This window comes from Pseudopodoces humilis, chromosome 8 (assembly GCF_049639895.1).
Source record: "Pseudopodoces humilis isolate 2021_Gansu_Grassland_sample_001 chromosome 8, ASM4963989v1, whole genome shotgun sequence".
Classification (NCBI taxonomy): Eukaryota; Metazoa; Chordata; class Aves; order Passeriformes; family Paridae; genus Pseudopodoces; species Pseudopodoces humilis.
Genome location: NC_142207.1, coordinates 16,919,824 through 16,939,617, shown reverse-complemented (window position 1 = coordinate 16,939,617; position 19,794 = coordinate 16,919,824). Strand labels below are relative to the sequence as shown.

Here is a 19,794-nt window from a genome sequence, read left to right as displayed (position 1 = left end):
ACTGATACATTGCTTAATTTTTAGTTGAAAAGTTATGTTTCCTGATCAGACTTTTCAAAATGTGTCTACTGGTCAAATCTCAAAGTAAGCACAAAAGCCAGGGTTTTAATAAATGTCTAACTGCATTTTGATTAATGTAATTTCCTTAAGTGTGCGTTGTGTGTAGCCCTCTTTCAGGCTACAAAGCCAAGCCATATTATCACAGCTTTATTACACAAAGTATCTAGAGGCCATGGCTCTTGATTTAGATATAGAAGACAAGGAAATGTTTCAGGAACTGATTCTCCTGCCTGAAATTATAAATTGGAGCAGTACTAAGAGAATGGGGAAACACCCTCTGTCCTGTTCTTTTCCATTCTTGTCCCCTCCCCCAGCTTACTTATCTAAATGCTTACTTTATGAATAGATGCTCACCCAAGCACTGTGCCATGGCCCCAGAAGGAAACTCAGGTAAGAATGTGGAGAAAAATTGAAGCTCTTACCTAACTGTGTTAAACTGCTAGTATTTTGCTGATGAAGTTGGCTTGGGCTTAATTAGAAAAGAGTTTCTAATATTCCACCAGAGTGTTAGGTGATTAAACGGCCAGGAAGCAACTAATGTGTTGGCAGGCAACATATGGCTGGAAACAAGACCTCATGTCCCCAAAAATCTTACCTTAATCATGAAACCCCAGCAAAACAGTATCTGGTAATCAGAGACCCCACCAGTGCAGTGTTCCATCTGCTCCTATTAGTGTTACTGCTGTTACCACCGTGCCTAGGAAAAGCCTCTGGGAGCTTGCACAGAAAAGCCGTGTTTCCAGGAGGTACCTCCAAAGAGGTGGCCCCCAAAGGCCAAATCTGATCGAAATGTTTTGTGCAGTCACACATATTCACAGGTATCCTTTGAAAAAAAAAAAAATAGTAATAATAGTACTATGGTGGAAGCTGAATTCCTTGTAAAAGATTAGAGATTTCTAAATTTGGTAAGAGAAGTGTTTTGATCTATGCCCTGAATCCATTGAGGTGCATTGCTATAATTCTTTGTTTCTGATTGTTTTTAAGTATAGCATTATTCCATTAAATATAAACTAATAATTGTCCTTCCATCATTATCTGATTATCATTAAAGCTGACACAAAAACAGACAAAACAAAGAAAATTGAGATAAAAGGCTATCAGTTCATCCCTAGCATCTCATTGTACTGAAAATGGAACAAAAGAATAAATGAAGGAGTTCATATTCCCTTACACTTTGAAATTCTTGGCTTTTTAAATGTATCTCAAAATCAATTATTCAAAAACTAGCTCATTTCCAAGCCCTTTTAAAAATGGGGACATGGATCCTTATGGAAAAAACCATAAGGACTTCAGTCCATCATGATGGTGGGAGGTTTCCGTATCTTCTGCTATTCCCTATTTCCAAAATCACCCAAACTTTCATAGCTCAAATACACACAGCAAAGGACACATTAACTTACCAAACTCTCACAAGATGCACTGATATAGAGCAGTAATTCAAACTCTGCAGTACAGTCCATCTCCTCCACCATCACTGTTGAATCTACTGGAACTTTTCAGCAAAATTGTCAGAAATTCTATAACAATCTCATTAGTTTATATCTATATTTATATCTAGTGTTATCTATCATATCTACCCATAGTAGACTTAGAACCTCCAAAATTATGAATAAAATTGGAATTAAACAAATCTGCCATCATTAAAAAAAATCACAGAAAAAAACTTAAAACTTTTTACTATTGAAAGAGAAAATATTTTGGCTTTCCTAAAATACTTCCAGTAACCTACTTTTCTTAGGATTAGAGATCTTCCTGCATAGTTACTAGACAGACAACATTTTTACTTGGTGTTAGTCAAATACCACACACATATCTGACAGTACGTTTTTAAGTAGGGGGTCCTAAAGATAGGTGGGATATTTGAAGAGAAACATAATGAGAAGAATTGAGGAAGGAGGAAAACCAACATGTGCTTAAGAATGCAAGAACTTCCACAGCTCAGGTTTCAGGAGCCACGGTAAGTCTGGCATTGTTTCAGATGTTGAGGTGTGTTAGGTCTACAGACATGTAATGGAAGGTGCTGAAGCAGGACTTCTAGATATACAAATTCAAGTGCCTGGTGGAACTTCAGACAAATTCTTTCTACTGGTTATCTCAGGAAATGCATGTGCATCTTTAAGACTTCTTGTTTCTGCCATGTTATGAAAATGGCCAAGCTTTGATATAACTGCATGTGTTTCAAAATATTATTTTTAAGGAAAAAAATCTCTGATAGAAACTACCTATTCTCAGTTGTTCTTTGTTTCACTTTAGTTCTGCTGGATATTATGCTGTATGAGGGCCTAACTATAATATGATGTTCACAGAAGGAGAAATTGTAGTCATGTAGTGAATTCTAATCTTATCACAAAAATCTGGTGCTCTTAATAAATTAAATTTTTAATAAATATGTGATGGCTTCAGGGTTCATTACTTTGCTTTCTTAAATTTCTAAACTGTATAATCCTGTGGTTCTCAAATTTGAAGAAATATCTGTATCACTGAATAGGCACTGTGTGCTTTACCTCTAGCTCTGATTATAAGTAAAAAGTTGCAAACATACCTTTCCACTTCTAAAACTGAATTGCAGTGCAGCTATCCATCAGAATACTATGTGATTATTTGGATTACAAAAGAAAATAAAGTGTGTGTGAAAGATGACCTTTATGTTTATTGTTTCATTGTACGAAGTACATAATAATGTGTGATATACAAATGGTTTTCCTGTAAAGGGGACCCTTGCTATATAAAGTGCACTGCAGATTTTAACAGTTCAGTTTGTTTTCAGAGCTTTAGGACCAATGACTTCTCTTGATCATACTAATTTATATTTTTCCAGATGGGATAATTTGGAAAATATTTAGATCTGAGTTTCTCAGGTTATCCAATAGACCCTGTGCAAAGCTTTCAAACTATTTGTCTTTTTTCTTGTACACTAAATTTGTGCTTTTTCCATACAGTTTTCATTATGACCTGTCAAAAAAAGTAGGTAATTAGACATTTTGTAAATTTGAACCATGCTATATTCACCAATTATGCTTCACCAAGGAGCAAGAAACGCTTCTAGTGGTAGCAGTTTCTGCTTTCTTGCTACTTAAAACTATTATTTATAAGGACTTACGGTTTTACTTATTTTTTTTTCTTTTTTTCCCTTATTATTTTGTTCTCAGGGATGCATTAGTCATATGTAGATGTTGGAGCAGGCTATGCTTTCAACAGGCACTCAAAAATGTTTATGAAGGCAACAGTTCTCAGTTTATCTGATCACCAGTCATGACCTAAGAGGATCAGAACCAATTGAACAGACAAATTTCTGTTGAAATTTAAACAGTGGTAGAATGCTTTGTTCAAGTGGTTGTCTTTTAGAACAGATGACCTCTCCTGCAACTTACTCCTTGTCAGAACATGAGTTAAGGCTGGCTTTGACAAAAATCCAAATGTCACAACATGTCAGAACTCCAAGGCCATGTTGATTCTGAGACAAGAGCTTAAGCACTAAAATTCAAGGTTCATAAATGTCTTAGTTTTATTTAAGTGGATTCAGGGTAAGTTACAGTACTTTCTGAAACAACAGAAACTACTTGAGTAATGCAAAATTTCAATACTGCAGACCAAAAGAAACCTGACCACTGGTAACCTGAAGTAGGATTTTAATGCTAGCATTTCTGTGAGTCACTGTCATAGTTCTATGACCCAGACTTGTGACAACCACATTTCTTTCCTTCCTTTGTCCTTGGATGTGTGAAAAACAGGACACAAACCTTCTGATAATTGCTTTGAAGATTTTGGAGTTTCTAGACAGCAAATGTTGAAGGAGATTACCTGTAGACTTGGCAGGCATCCAAAACACATAACAGGCTTAAACAGTCCCATAAAGAGTGTAAATGATGTTTGTACATTTTAGTAATGCAGGAAGTTACGAAAATAATCATCGTCAGTAAAACAGTTCCTAGCTGTTTCAGAATCAGAAAATGAAATTTCTCTTACTGGAAAAGGAAAGAGAAAACACTAGAACTGCTGTGGGGGGAGAAGGGGAAGGTGGGGTTTAATGATTAGGTTTACAAGAAGAACAGAAAGGGATAAATAAAACTTTTAAAACACTTTTCTGTGTGGCAGAAAGTGAATGTATCCATACATACACAGATAGAAAAGTCTTCACTTCTGGAAAATCCATTCCACACCAATGACTGAATTTCCTTACAAAAGGAAGGAGAAATTGGAGAAATTCACATTCTGAAAGAAGTCCTACCTATTATCTGTAACTTATTTTCCACTGAGCTGCAGAGGCACTGCTAAGGTGTTGAGCAGAGGTACAGAGCTTGCAACATTATCAGGTCCTGAAGAGTCAATAAAATGGAGCCATTTCTATTTTAATTCATACTCTAGGTGCAAAGTATGACAAGATTATCCTCCAGAAAAAAGATTCTTTAGCATTAAATAGGAGCCTTTTAAAAGGAAAGCAACTTTTGACTTTCTGAGTATAGCCAAATGCCTAGAAACCAAAGCAATGGCAGTAAAGCCAAAGATGTCCATTTTGAAATAGATCAGCTGATGAACAAATCCCCCTTTATTTCAATAGGCACAAGCCTACATTCAACAGAATTCTGCCTTCCTTCTCATGCTAGTGAGTTCATAATACTTGGACAGTATTTGGAAAATAATGTGTTCTGTTGTTCTGATATAGGTGGAGACTAGATGCAGGGATATCAACCAAATTACCCTGGTTTTACAGCAGAGTAATTGTTAGCAGAATCTGGATTCCTGTTTCTAAATATTTTAGTATTTTATTAATATAAAAGATAAGACAGTCTGCTATAGTTCAGCTGCTAAACAATTTTTTTCACTAGAGTCTCAATGACCCCTTCTTAAAATTATTCCACTGCTTGATTTGTATTCCACAGGGTGCTCATTACAGCTGCCGTTAGTGCACAAAATCCCATGAACATATAAAATTACCCTAAAAATTGGTAATTCCAAGCTTCCATTAGAAGGCCTTTTTCACAGGTTGAAATCAGTCAAACACTAAGTAATTAAGACAATTTTCTGTAGCATGACTATGTTTTCAATATATTCCCACAAGAAATGCCATGGGAGACTAATAAAATTTTCTTATGAAGCTTTCTTTTGGTTTTTTTTTGTTTTGGAGATGGAATTGCCAAGAACATGGCTCTTGTGTCTTGAGCCTGAGAATGTCCCAAGAGCTTTACAATGCCAGTTCATTTGCAGTTGTTTTGACAATTTTGCAGCGACTGTGCATCACCAGTATCACTTAGAGACAGCAGTCCTGCTTAACAAAAGCCCATTAACATCACCTCAGTTTGGGGTTGTGTTAATTGCCCTTGGAGACTCTAAAGGGTACAGGTACAGAACACCTACTTGGCTATTTGGTTTATTTTGCTTTTTTATTTGGTTTATTTTCTTCACCGTTACCTGCCCTCACTGTTCACAGATTTCTGGACCCTTGAAGGGCGTTCTTTACAGATATTGCATTCTTTTTATGTGCAAAGACAATTAGAAGAAGCCACAGTTTCATTTCCTTATTGTGATCAGAAAAGAGAGAAGAAACCTAGGGAATATACAGAATGTTGGATTAGCCACTGCTGTAGGCTATAAAGACTACAGACATTCCAGAACTATGTTGATTAGTAATTAGCACAAAGCAGATGGGAAATCATGCTGTCTCCCTAGGAAGTTAATGCAAACTAGTTACAGTATTTATATGATGTTGAGACTACCCTGCTAAAATGTGTTTTAAATAAATAGCAGAACTGAAATTATCTTGACATTTCAGTTAAAAATAGGTAAAACCAAATACTGAGTTGGAAGTTAGCTTCAGGTTTATGCTGAAAAGAGATTAAACCTTCTTGTATTAATAAATAGTCATTGTAGGGTTTAAATCCTATTTAATTTTTACAATATGTTTTTAAAGATATCTGCTTTAAATCTAGGCTTACTTGTCATTTCTTAAGAGGACTAAATCTGCTGCTGCTCACTACAGACCTTGAATATGAATAATGAAAGATTCATTTTCAACTTGACTTATACACTGCTACCATAGATATCACAGAATGTTGTTTACTTTTGTTATTCGAAAGATTGGATGTTCAGAGAATTGCAGTTCTAAAGGCTAATGAATTTGAGCTACTTGCAAAGTTGTTTTGAGGTGATCCCATAAATCAGACTAGGAACTCCCTCCTTTTGTTTCTCTCTACTGTATCAATCTCATAATAAATATCAACAAATACACTCTCTGGTTAGGTGGACCCAGAAATACTGGAGATGAGTGGTTGATTAATACAAATGCCTCTTATGGGAAAAGAATAATCAACAAATATGCTTTCATGTGAGAAAACTTAAACAAGTATTTCTGATACCAAGTCAAACGTACATGACTGTTAGCCTGTCAAGACCGTGATAAATGCCCAATAGTGAGAGAAATTGGAAGACAAGATTTCATATTTTGTAAACTTTGTAATATAAGATTTCCTCAGATTTCATCCTCACTGAAAAGAGTACACAGAAGGGTTGTGTTGAATAAAGCCTTTGTTGTTTGGATACAAACAAGTTTTGCAAAATGAGTTATAGTTTATGGACTAAGAATCCTTATTACATACATACAAATGATGTCTTCCAGAATTACAAAAGAAATATATAACTCCTCTGATAAAAAAATCAAAAAAAGGCTTTAAAGTATTTTTTTCCTAATAGACAGTGAACTTCCTACCTGATATAAGAATCATGTCTATCCTCAGACCATAATAAACTACAATAAACTTTCAAGAATTGCTTATTTTTGTATACAATTATTTCTCTTTCATAGATTACTTCAAAGAGAATGATCAGAGTGATCCTGAACCCTCAGGAGACAGCACCAGATACTATCAATCTATTAAGAAACATTTTGAGGAGAAAAAAAGTGGGTCATCATCTTTTGTGTCCTCCATTGAAGATGAGCAAAAGCCCCTGTTCTCTGGGATAGCTGATTACCCATCTGTAACAGAGAAAACCACAGAGATGGACTTTGAAGAAATGGATCATGACACAGAAGAAATACTTACTGACAAAAGAAGCGGTTCTTGCAAAGGTAATCCAGCTGTTTCTATTTAGCAAAGTTTGAGCAGACATCTTTTTAGTCTGATTAATAAAACTAATTTTCTGAATGACTCTCTTGATTTCTTACATAATATTTCCTCAGGAAAGCTTAAGAAAAAATATCTTAGATCTAAAAATAATTATTTCTCAAGAGGATTAATATAGTTTAATTCAGTGGGAACTGGATTACAGTTCTGTGGGACTGGCTTGTAGAACCTCTAAAAGGTCTTTCTACGTTTTACTACAAATCATCTTGTAATTGAACTACCTAATAATTTTAACAAACTCTTCCAAATTGTCTACTGGTATTTGTCTTCGCTGAGTGCCCATTGATGTTATCTCCATTTAGGAGATACTGCGCTCAAAGCAGTACAGTATTTCCCAAAGGGTATTTGATGTGCCAGAGTTGGACAGTAAAAAATTATAGATAATGGGAGCCAGACTAGCTAAATCTAGTGGAAGTTGCACATGAACCAATAATATGTTTTCAGACGTTTAATTTTATCCACTGCATTGACAAGTCACAACAAAAATTAAGTGAAAAAAAAATCCTAATAACTTGAAAGAATGCTTTCCTGTCTTGCTGCACCTGTTGGTTAAAGGAGTGTCATTACATCACACAGGAAAAAAATCATGACTTCCATAAGTAACACACAAGAATAAAGATTTGAGCTTTTGTATATGATAAATGATCAGGAACTATTAAGTAATCTCAGATACTTTTACATAAAGTTAAATCACATAATTAAAATTACATCTAGTGTACTTAAATATTAATTTTCTCGGTGATGTGAAAGGAAATTAATGAAAAACCCTGTATTAATATACAATTTAAATATCACTGCAAGTTCATTTGTAATTCTTTCAGTCTGAAGGGAAGAATTACATGTTTATTGTTTAATGCTGTTTTCCTCAGCAGTTTCCATTGAGACAATTTAACCATTTAACCATCATTCAATAAACTTTAGGCTTTTAGGTTATCATTTTAAATAAACTTAATGATTAATCAGACCAAACAATGATTTTAACATCTCAGAGTTATTAATATGTGAAGTCTGGTCTCTTCAAGTTAAGGCCCTATAAATCCAAACCACATAAACTTGCTGCTCACATTCTGCAGTTGGAAAAGTTTCCTTTCCCCTACCAATAGCCAGAAATGTGTCCTTGCAGCTATAGCAACATTTTCCAAGGCAACCTATTGCAGATTTTATTTGAGCTAAATTTAGCATATCTAAAGGTTATATATTTGATTAAGACCACACTCTTTTCCCCACTTTGTAATTTAGCATTTCTAGCAATGTTAGGCAAGGTAATGAGCTTTCTTGCAATATTTATAAACATTTATAAAACCTTCAAGGTCATAAGGTTAGCTTTTTCTGATATATGTTTTAAACTAAATTCTTACTTCTGGTATTAGAGGTCTTATACTTCTGGTATAAGAGTAGTTACAAACATAATGAACTTGGGAAAAACCTTTTTTTTTATGTATCCTCATATATTATGGTACCTTATAAATCTTGGATAAAATGCACTTGTATAAAGCTACTCCAATTCATTACCGCTGTGACTGATACATATTTAATTATATTTTGTTTTAAGTTTTGGTCATTACTTCAATGAATGGAAAGACTATTAATAATGCACTGTATAATTTGACAGAAACACTATGAACATCTCTTTCATAATTCTAGAATGCAGCTTTTAACTTTTAAACATATGGCTCTTTTGTGAAGATCTGAGAAATTTTCTGTAGCTGTTAACTATATATAAAGGAAAAATGTTATTTTCAGTTGGTCATTATTTGGCCTAAAAGACTGATTCTTCAGTTGTTCTGGTGAAACTAGTTATACATTCATTGACTTAGTATTCGGTCTAAGATTCTGCAAGCCTTGGAAGACCAGAGCTGGTTATAAAGCTGTAGCTGCTGATGGGCTTTTCTGGGGTTACTAAGGAATACGGAATACCTGAAAAGACACTTAGATGAGTAAAACACCATATTTTATAGAGTATTAACTTATTTACGGTGTGTGAACTTACTTTCTCTTTTCAGTGCCAAATCATTTGCTCTGTCACAAATTAAGCATCTAGTACAATAGTCTCCAAATATGTATTCTGGGACAAAACCAGCAGTAATTTCCCTGGGACAATCCATGGCATTGAAGATCTGTGATTTTAATGAATGACTTATTGTGAAAAATAACCAGTTTTTGGTTTTTTTTACAACATCCATGTTTTTACAGGACATTAAAAAACAGTGAAATGCTTCTGAAATTCACAGCTTATAAGTCTACTGATTTATAAAATCCATTACACTTAAACTTTTTAAATTTTCATAGCTTGAAACTTTACCCCTCAATTTTTCATAGTATGCTCCATTCAGTTTGCTGAGAGCTTTCCAGCTTTTCCTTGGACACTGCAAATTGTGCCATGTGTGCTTCCTAAAACCAAATTACATGCTTCTGACACCCTTTATCTTTTCCTTTCTGTTGGCTTCAGTTCCTGAGAAGCAGAACAGGTTTCTGTGTGGCCAAGATGAAATCTCCTTCCTCTTTCTTTTGCCCACTGCATATAAACAGTTATAGGTCGTCACATGAAATTCAAACACTCTTTACAGCTCCAGGAAACCTTCTACCACCTGCTAACCAAAGATCAGATAATGCAATAACGACCTTTGTCTGACAAAAACAAAAGAAAACAAACAAACAAACAAAAAACCAATACAAAGCAAAACAAAAAGAAAATAAAAGAGAGCGAGAGAAAAGGAAGTCTCCCCTTACACTTGAATCATGTAGTGAGAGCTCCCCTTCCTGGCTAAATCTACTTGAAACTCTACATCTGAGTGGGAACTTCTTGCTTTTTTTCTTCTTTTTTTTTTTTCCTTTACTTAGAGAAACACTGCTCAAAGACATGTTTGAAAAGGATTAGCTATTAGCATTTGGACAAAGCTCTTACATGTCACCCACACTGTGGGGTTTTTTTCTCTTCTCTTTGTAATATGGCTCTAGCTGCTATGGTTGCTTAGAAAAATTTCACAAGTGTGAAATGAATGTAACCTATGCTGAGTTAACAGCGTGTGGTGCCAAGAGAAGTGTTAGGAGAAGCTCTGAGCAAATCACTCAGGGACTGATGTGTGATTCAAATCCAATTGCAGATGCCTTACAAGCATTCAAGGATTTTGCCCAGCTGTATGCTGAAGCAGAAGCCTGGGTGCAATAAGAACTTTAATATGTTCTATAACTTCGTGTAGTTAAATAATTACAAAAAAAAACCCTAATGGGAATAGTATTGAGCAGATGTTGAAATTTAAACAGCCTTTTTTATCACATCAAAGAAGAATGAGTGATTCTGACCAATTTTGACTTTCTGCATAACAGATTAACTCAAAGTAAACACAGGCTATGGGGGGAAAGGTGAGCTGTAGTAAAAGCACTGTTCAACCTAAGTATGTCACCTGTAAGTTCTGCAAAGGTCATAGCAAGATCTTCATTCTATACTTGATAAGTGTAACAAGTATATACCCATGATATTGGATGTGTAATGTTTCAACAGCTTAGTGAACAGGAGAAATAGATAGAGCCAAGAATGTAAACTAATTAATAAATCCACAGAGAGGTAAATCAAGTAAACTAAGAGAGGAAAGAGAAATAGCCCCAACCAGAAGTCCAAGCAAAAGGAAGGAGTGTCCCTGTGCTCTGTTGGGTAGTCATGTGCAGTGTTGGGTCACAGAGATCCAAGAACAGGGAGGGTCAAGAGGGATAAAATTTGGGTGCAGCAGGTATAGGGTGAGACCTGGACTAATCATCATCAATTTTACAAAGTGATGGAGGTAAAGAAACAAATAAAAATTACTTATATAATGACTGTTTTTAGATACTTCATGTTTACCATGAATCTGCATTTAATAGCGAAGTGATCTCTGGCTGGCCCAGCAATGCTCAATATTTTGTTCTTTTAGGAGTACCAAATCATTAAACAAAATGAACTGGCACCTTTCACCCCACAGTACTGTAAGAGTTTCAGAGATGTGCTTTACACAGTGGAGAATGGATTGGGTGGGAAAGTAGTGATGCAAAAAGCTACATCAATGAAAATCAATTTCCTTTATGAGAATAAGCACTATCCTTTTGCAAGCAGCATGAGCTGCATCGAAAGGCCCCTGGCTCAGAGAAAACATATTCCACTTCACCAAGCTAAGACAAGTAGTGTTAGAGTTATGGGTAAGAAAGGCAGCTCCCTGAGGCCTGGCACCTTTCTCTAGAGGGGACATTCCAGTGTGCCGTACCACATGCCCAGTGCTGCAAATGCAATGCAGCAAATCCTTCTTTTACACCAAAGAGCTAAGCTATGAATACACTTCAAGAGCTCATTTAAGGGCAAGAAAAGGCCTCTGAAGTGCAGGATCAAAAGACATTCAAGTACATCATTTAATGCCTTTAGGTTAGAAAAAATCTATTTTCAATGAATAAAAAATTGCTGAAAAGAACACTTTGAGAAAATTTGGGATGCATTTGTAAAATAATAGAAATAAAACTAGAGAAGACATTTAGTGGCAGAACTCTGATGATGCTGACTAGAAAAAGCTACTTGTTTTTCTAGAGCTTCAAAATGTTAGCCTGTATGTGGCTAACCACTCTTACCTTTCCTTAAGGGGTAGTAAGGAACAAAGAGATGTTGTGTGCCAATGTACCAATTTGACTTTCAAGGTTTTGAGAAACTAAGTGGGATGCTTGAGAGGTGCCAATCCCTCTCTAACTATATGTATATAAATCTATACTTTTATATGGTTGTTTTTTTCATCAGACATCAACAAAAGAAACTGGGAACAGGAGAACATCCAGGAGTACCAGGACTCCCCAGTTCAACCAGCATTATCCCATGTGACATGGGGAATCTGTGAAACTGAAAGTGACTTTATATACGGAGAAGTGGAGAATCGATTAGATTTACTTCAAGAACAACTCAACAGGTAAAAATAAAGACCAAAAACCTGTGTGTGAAAGAGTAAAAAATACAACTGATATTGATGATGCTACAGGAGGAATGAGTTTGTGCAGGAAGTTTCCAAAAGCATTCAGATGTTCAGAAGCTCAAAAGTACAAAAATATACCTGATGGGAATATCACTTTTTCATCTGTATGTATTCTGAGGAGCCGATATATCACCTAAGTTAGGCTTTCCAGATTATTGGAAAAAACAGTTTTGGGAAATCTGAGTAGACAATTTTTAATACGTTGCCAGAATATTCATATCTTTTACCTCTAGGTATGCATATTAGCTACTCTGAATGGCTTTTCAGTAGAGCCTTTTTCCTCAGCTGTTTTAGACCATCTTTTTAACCAAGAAGTTGCACTGAGGCACCTAAAATTGTTAAATTTAAATCTCACCTCATCAAAACTGTTGTTCCTAGATCATAGAACCATCAAACAGTTTGTGATGGAAGGGACATTAAAGATCATCTAGTTCCAACCCCCTGTCTTGGGCAGGGACACAAAATGGCAATTTTCAGTATCTTCAAGATCTGAAGTACTTTTTTTTTTTTCTGGAGACTCAAAGTACACCAGCTGCCTGCTTTTTTAAAATGTATTGCAGATAAATTCCCTTTCTGATGCATTAACGTTTTTTGCAACTCTATAATAAGGAAGACATGGGAGTAAGCAAAGGCACAATATTTATACCTATTACAGGAGAAAAATTATGTTTTCTTTATCAGAGTCCAATATCACCTTCGCTTAATACTGATATATTACTCTTTGCTGGCAGCTAAGCAGCATAGCTTAGAGCATCTTAAAAATACAGTTACACAATTTTGATCCATCCTGACTGTAATTTACCATGTAACTTCACTTAATTTTAAATTGCCCTGTGCTCAGGACCATGGCTTTTTTCATTATTTTTACTCTGTAATTCCATAACTTTCAATATTTTTGCATGACAAATACTATGACATGTACTCAGTCCTAATTATACTTTAGTAAATTAGTATAATTTAGTATTTAGTGAATAGCTATTCACTGTCATTCTGTGCTGTATATTTTAACAATCAGTTTAAAGCCAGGTTAACTGCATATTGATTCCTTCATCCACCACAAGCCAATCAAACAAGAGTATTTTTCATTTCTGAATATGACATAATGCATTAAAAGACATTCTTAACACTTAACCCTAAACTGCTGTAATTCTAATTACAGGAAAGTCAAGTAATCTAAGTAACTGTAAATGTCACATAACTAAATGTCTGCAGGATCCCCATCAACAGTATATAGTCTTTTGGTAACATTTCATTTATTGAAACCCTAAGCTCTCAAAACTGAAGTTATACCTCAAAGTTACTCATAGTTTTATCATGCAAGTTCTCAGTATTTTCTTCTGTGAGACAATAAAATTGTGGCTGATAAGCTAATTAAATTGTTATGTATTTTATTAAATCACCTTATTCTTTAACTCCTCTCATGTTTTTAAAGCTTTTCATGTTTTTGGGATTTGGGGCCTTTCCGGGTTTTCTATGAATATAGCAGAAAATATCCTTTCCTGCCTTTGTCAGATCTGACCTGCCAGCTTAAAAAGCATGGTCACTTCTCCCCAACTTCTTCCATAAGAAATTAGAGGCTTGGCATAACACTCAATTGTTAAATAGACATAGAGGACTGGAGAGCCACTGTACAAGTAGTATGTCCCTAGAGTTATCTCTGTTTCTCTTCTTTAAGCAACTGGAACTTCATGGAGACTATGGTTCAAGCATTTAAGGTTCCCCTGTTTGTTTGAATAACATGGATATGTTTTTAATTCTGGAGAATGGAAAATGAACCTTTCTATACAATGATGATGAATAAACACTACCAGAGACACTCTTTTATTTGAAGTACAAGGAAACTTTCAAGTACAAGCAAAGTAAGAGGGGAGCAATTTAAGAGTTAATTAAAAGTCATAAACAGTCTTGAGTGCACATCCTCCAATGCTATCCTTTATTCACTGAGGTGTTAAGGCCCAGGTTTAGCTGATGGAAGCTCTCTGGATGGTGGCATGCTGCTGTCCCTGCAGCATCTTCCCCTGTGGCGTCAGCACCATGCTTGTGTGAGAACAGCATATTTGCAAGTAGCAAAGAACCCAAGGGAGCTGCCCAAGAGGGAAAGTAGGGAACGTCTGATGCTAACAGAATCTTGGTTTTGGCCTTTTATTCTGAGAGCTGATGCCACAAAACCAGCTTCTCCTGATAAAGAAAGAAACAACATCCCAAACAGGGATGGAATAAATAACTCCATCAGGATAAAAAATAACATCAGTGCAGCATGTGGTAAAAGCAAAAAAAATTGACAGCACAGGATCAATTCTGCTACTGTAGGGAGCCCAAGTAGTAACATTCACAACATTAAAGGCTGCTGACAAAGATTTGTTTACTCTGACAGAAGCTCAGTTGCTGTACAGAAGGCTGTATTATCTGCATTACCATCTGTCAGCATGTGCTGTAGCCTTCCAGCAGCTGGAAAGGTACAATAGGCATTACCTTTTCCTGAGTTTGTCACAGATTTTGGCAAGACCATGTAAAAATCATATCAGTGATATGCAATTGTAAGTATGAGCAACATAATCAGCTCAAGTGTTTTAGAAGTCATATACAAATTTATGAAAAGTCAAAAAAAATTTTAAAGGTACAAAATTTGAATGTCAGAAATGCTGACATTAATTCCGAGGCCTGCATAAGTTTGAATAAATTTTCACAGAAATGAGAATTGGGCAGTTGGATTTTAATGGTTTTGGAAGCATCTTTCTTTTTATAACTGTGGAAAAACACAAATGTAGTTTTTGCTTAGTTCAGTGCATTGTATCAGCATGTCAGAATTTATTGTCAGATGCATCAAAATAATGTCCCATGCCCAGCCAGCACAAATCAATTTAGTTACAACGAAGAGAATACATTTATTCCAGTTATTTTCAACCAGATACTGAGTCCCCCGCATTGCTTCTTGTTGCAAACCTGAAGCACAGTGATGAACTCATTCTCACTGTAGCAAAAAACAGGGAAAAGCTCACAGATATGTTCCACAAAGGGAGAGCCAGAAGCTTTGGAAGGGCTCCGTACTCCCTCTACTGTTCTACCCTATTTAAGACATGGTCATGCCACAATAAGCAATGGTTCTACTGGTAAACTGCAGGCCCCACTTGAATGCCTCCGTAATCAGTGTGTAAAATACACTTGTTCCTGGCCATGAGCTAACTGATTTCCTGTTCTTTCTCCAGGCTTGAATCCCAAATGACTGCTGATATCCAAACCATCCTGCAGCTTCTGCAAAGGCAGTCAGCACTCATTCCACCTGCCTATAGCATGGTGACAGCAAGTGCAGAATATCAAGAGCCAGCAGTCCGGGTCATACAAAAGCCTCAACCTGCAGCATCAATTAAAACAGACAGAAGTTTCAGTCCTTCATCTCAGGTAAGTACATGTCCAATAAGATCAAAAGAGGTTTCCTAGTCTTTTTATCTTATGAGGAAGAAATGCATACCAATCTAGGTGCTGGTTCACTAGTTTAAGGAATTTGAAATTATTCTTTTGACCCAGCATCTCCACAGTGGGCTTAGACACCACAGTTTCAGAGGCCACATTTTCTATGAGGGTTGTAGAGATTCATACAATGAATGACAGTATGACAATGAATGAATGTATGACATTCATACAATGAATGAGACAGGTTACTTTATTGTCATTTTCACAAAAGTTATCAGAAAAGGAATCCAAGTGGTTAGAATTTTCAGAATCATGCAATTCTGGAGTTATGCTCCAAAACAAAACTTCATATTCAAGAATGTTGAGATGCATACTCTTAGACTGGGTTTCAGAGTTATCAGAGTCTTTTGAAAGGGCTGCTTATACTTGTATCTTGATGTCATATTAACAAGTCTGAGGGGAGGAAAAGATATCCAGACTTTTATAATTAATCAGCAGAATTGCATTCAATTACATTAAATCAAATGCAGTACCATGTAAAAAATATTTCAGCATACTGTTTAATTTTCAAAAATGGTTTCACATCAACCATCTGAATGTGCTAATTTTGAACAGAACAAGGGCCTGAAAGGGATGGTAATTACTACCATCTTGTTTCTTCTCTTCCCTTACAGTGTCCTGAAATTTCAGATGTTGAAAAATCTAAACTTAAATCCAAAGAATCCTTCTCAAGTGAAGTGCATCTGAACACAGCCTCAGAAGACAACCTGGCTTCTTTTTTAGACCAAGAACATGACCAGTCTGTAGGGCATCCCACACAGCCTTGTAAAACTTGTCTCCCACCAGTTAGGCACCCTTCCTTGCCAGAATCTTCACTAAGCACTGTAGGAATCTTGAGTCTTCATAGGCATGTTTCTGATCCTGGTCTTCCTGGGAAATAGTACTTTTATACTATTACTTCACACAAAAATGTAAGTGCTTTTAATGGCTGTTTCTCCTTTTTTTTTTTTCTTTTTTTTTTTTTTTGTATTTAAATCCTCTATACTTGACTCAGGGGCTACAAGGAATATACCATTATATGCAAAAGTACTGTATATTTTCCTAAATCTGAAGCTTGTAAGGTAAAGTTGAGCAGTTCTGTTGTAAATATATATATATATATATACACTACTGTATGTTCCAAATGTAAAACTGCCAGCATTCTCAAGGCACCTTATATTTATATTTTTTTTAAAATAACATGCATGTTCTGAAATTACAGTTTACGTTGCATGGAGATTAAGATTTACTGCTGTCATGGAAATACTATTTTATTGTGGATATGTCTTCAGAGCAAATAGGAGACCAATAACAGTAATTCACATAGAAAAACTTCTACCTGACCAAGCTAAAATTCAAGAAAAATGCTCTTCTAGCTCACTCTTGAAAATTTATTTACCTTTCTTGTAGTGAGCTTTTTCTAATAAATCACAATGAGTATGAATCTAAAGAAAGAATAAGGTAACCAAGTCTTCTGGGCTTGAAACAATTAGGACAGAGTAAACAGCCTCCTTCCAAACTAGTCAAAGTAGGGCAGTATTTTAACAGAGAGGAAAACTGCCATATGGTGGAAAGTATCACCATAGGTCACATCCACAAAACTGCATTAAATTGAATCATTTGTTTCCACCACATATTGGTTTTTGGTCTTTGTATTGTTATTTTTTTAATTGCATCATAGAATTCAGCTGTGATGAGCAGACAGGTACTCTTCATCTGTCACACAAACATAATCAAATGCAATAAACCTAATTTCTATGTAATGCAGAAGACTGTGTTCCTTTTGTTCAACAGAAATTATTAACAACCTGTTTTAATTTTAAAATATTTTACACTTTTTTTTTTTAATAATTATTAGGGTGGCTGATTGCAGTTACCTCTTTTTACTGACCGGCCCCTCTACAATGCTCACATACACACACCTCTCACGCACTCCTGGACGTGTGCGTGTGTGTATTTTAGAGATGTACATAGATGTGTATGTACGTGTATGTGTATATATATTTATATACACACATACACACAAGTGTGTGTATATACCTACACTTACATGTAGGAGTATAGATATAGAGCTATATATATATATATGTATATATGTAAAATCACTTTCAGGAACAATTGTAAACTTTCTTATTACAAAATGAGTAAGCTTAGCTTGTGTCCAAAGCTGACTACATTAGAATAAAATGATCTAAGGTCTGTAGGCTTTAAATACAGTATGTACTGTATGTGCATAATGCTTTGTGAATACTTAGATTTAATTTTATTAAAATATTATTCTGCTTCAAATGTTGTGTTTATTTTAGAAGGAAATTACCTTTTTAAACTGTTTTCAAATACTTTAAAATGTTCATATGATTTTCTAATCTTATAGCTTTAATGTGAAATTCCCCTAGGATGAGAACTGGTTACAGAAAAGCATGTAATCCAGTTAGAGGGGGAGCACTTAAATTTTACCTAAAACCAAGCTAAACCCTCTGTCCTAAATCAGTGCTACAGAGAGATGCTGAGTGGCTGCCCCTCACATAGATGCATTTCTTGTATGTTGGGGTCAGAATGAAACATGACACATCAGGCATACACAGCCAGTAGATAAACAGGAAGTGGGTGAATCTTTCCTCATTTAAAATTAGTGTGAATGTTGAGTTACTGAGCATGGCTCTACTTTATCTTTGCTTTTAAGGATACCAAAATTAATTAAGTCAATACCTTTGTCGTTGAAAAGATAAACCAACCCTTCCCATACAAGATCAAATTTTCTCCTGCCTCCTGATTCATCTGATGATGGAAAGGTCCAAGTGCTACAACAGGCTGGCTGCTCTTCTACCACAATGACAGGAGGGCTGCACTGCTCAGTGCCTTGCAGGATCAGATTCTAGTGTCAGGAAAATTAATCCACAAACCCCAGAGGTTTATGTCCGAAAAGGAGACAGAGGAGTCTTGCAACTTTATTTGAATAAAGAGAGGGAGACCATCCACTGGGGCACACGCCTATGAATTTCTCTCTTGAGATTTCAGAGGGCACAGCCTCCTTTTATCTGAACTCCCAGCCACATGTTGCTCTCTTCCCGTTGGCTGAGGTACTAGGCAGGTACAATCTTCCCAAACAGCCTACCACATATCCCCCCTTGAACCTGTAATTTTACCCCAAAGTTCAGGCTTGTGCAGACCCTTGCCTGTTTCAGGAGCCAAGCTGTCTGGGCCTGGTAACAAACCTGCTGCTTGAGGTTGGTAGAGACATTAAGACCCATTTCAAATACGTTACCACTCATGCCTTCGCCCATCAAATTGTAAAGACATTAGCACACATCTTTCCTCTCTCTAGGGTCCAGTCAGAATCTCTGCCTGCATATACTCCATTGAAACAGGAGTGCTGAATAACAAATACCTTCTGGAGGGCTTTGTTGTTTGGATTCATTTAATAGCAAGTGTTAAAAGATTTCTGCTCTATCTCAGCCTGGTAACTAACACTCATGTCTGTTACAAGAAACAAGTTAGCACATTTTCTAAAAAGGTATTTGTGGTTATGCTACATTCTAAAAAGTCTGGTATATATTAAAAATAAGATTAATGAAAAAAGTATAATGTATGAGCATTGCTTTACAAAAGGCCTTTTGTCCAATATTATCATTCGATACTTCTCATTACTGCAAAGAGACAGAATAGAACAGGTGGCCTGGGGAAGAAGCATTGGGGAAGAGGAAGAGTGACAACTACTGCAGCCAGTCTAAATGAAGGAAAAGCTCCACTTCTTACTCCATTTTTTGGCCCAGAGAGTCTTTGTTCCTTCCTTTCTCCCTGTACCAAGCAAAAAAATCTCAAATGGGTGCAAATAAGGGAGACTTTATAAAGTTATGGAGAATCTAAGCTCCCTGCCAAGGAATGCAGAAACAAAAGATGAAAGATTAGCTGCAGCATTCCAGCTACCCCTTCCCTGCCACAGAAAGATCTGCCTTCTCAGGTAACTTCTTTTCTTGTTGAGGTTCAATGAAGTACATGAAGACCCACTGCTTCAACCTTTTTTCTTCCAGAAACAGGTAAAACCATTGGGTTTGCAAATGTGTTAATTTTTTTAAACAGCAACATTTTCCCCTTTTATTTGCAGGTGATTTTGTTGGGGGGTTTTGTGGGTTTTTTTGATGGGGCAAACCTCCTTTAAGTCCAGTCTGGTTTATGTTATCCAA

General features: G+C 35.9%; 1 protein-coding gene across 4 annotated transcripts in view; it reads left to right on the top strand.

The window, feature by feature from the left end:
• KCNH7 (potassium voltage-gated channel subfamily H member 7) overlaps positions 1-16,530 on the top strand; it is a 204,182-nt gene extending 187,652 nt beyond the window's left edge. For 3 of the 4 annotated variants that reach the window (XM_088058811.1, XM_088058813.1, XM_088058812.1), the window contains 4 exons: positions 6,860-7,123; positions 11,932-12,097; positions 15,367-15,559; positions 16,246-16,530. In XM_088058811.1, coding sequence (XP_087914937.1) covers positions 6,860-7,123; positions 11,932-12,097; positions 15,367-15,559; positions 16,246-16,512 — 890 coding nt within the window. In that variant the 3' untranslated portion in view covers positions 16,513-16,530. The remainder of the gene's footprint in view (positions 1-6,859; positions 7,124-11,931; positions 12,098-15,366; positions 15,560-16,245) is intronic. The other variant, XM_005519743.3, reaches the window with a different exon arrangement.
• Positions 16,531-19,794: the final 3,264 nt, after the last annotated feature.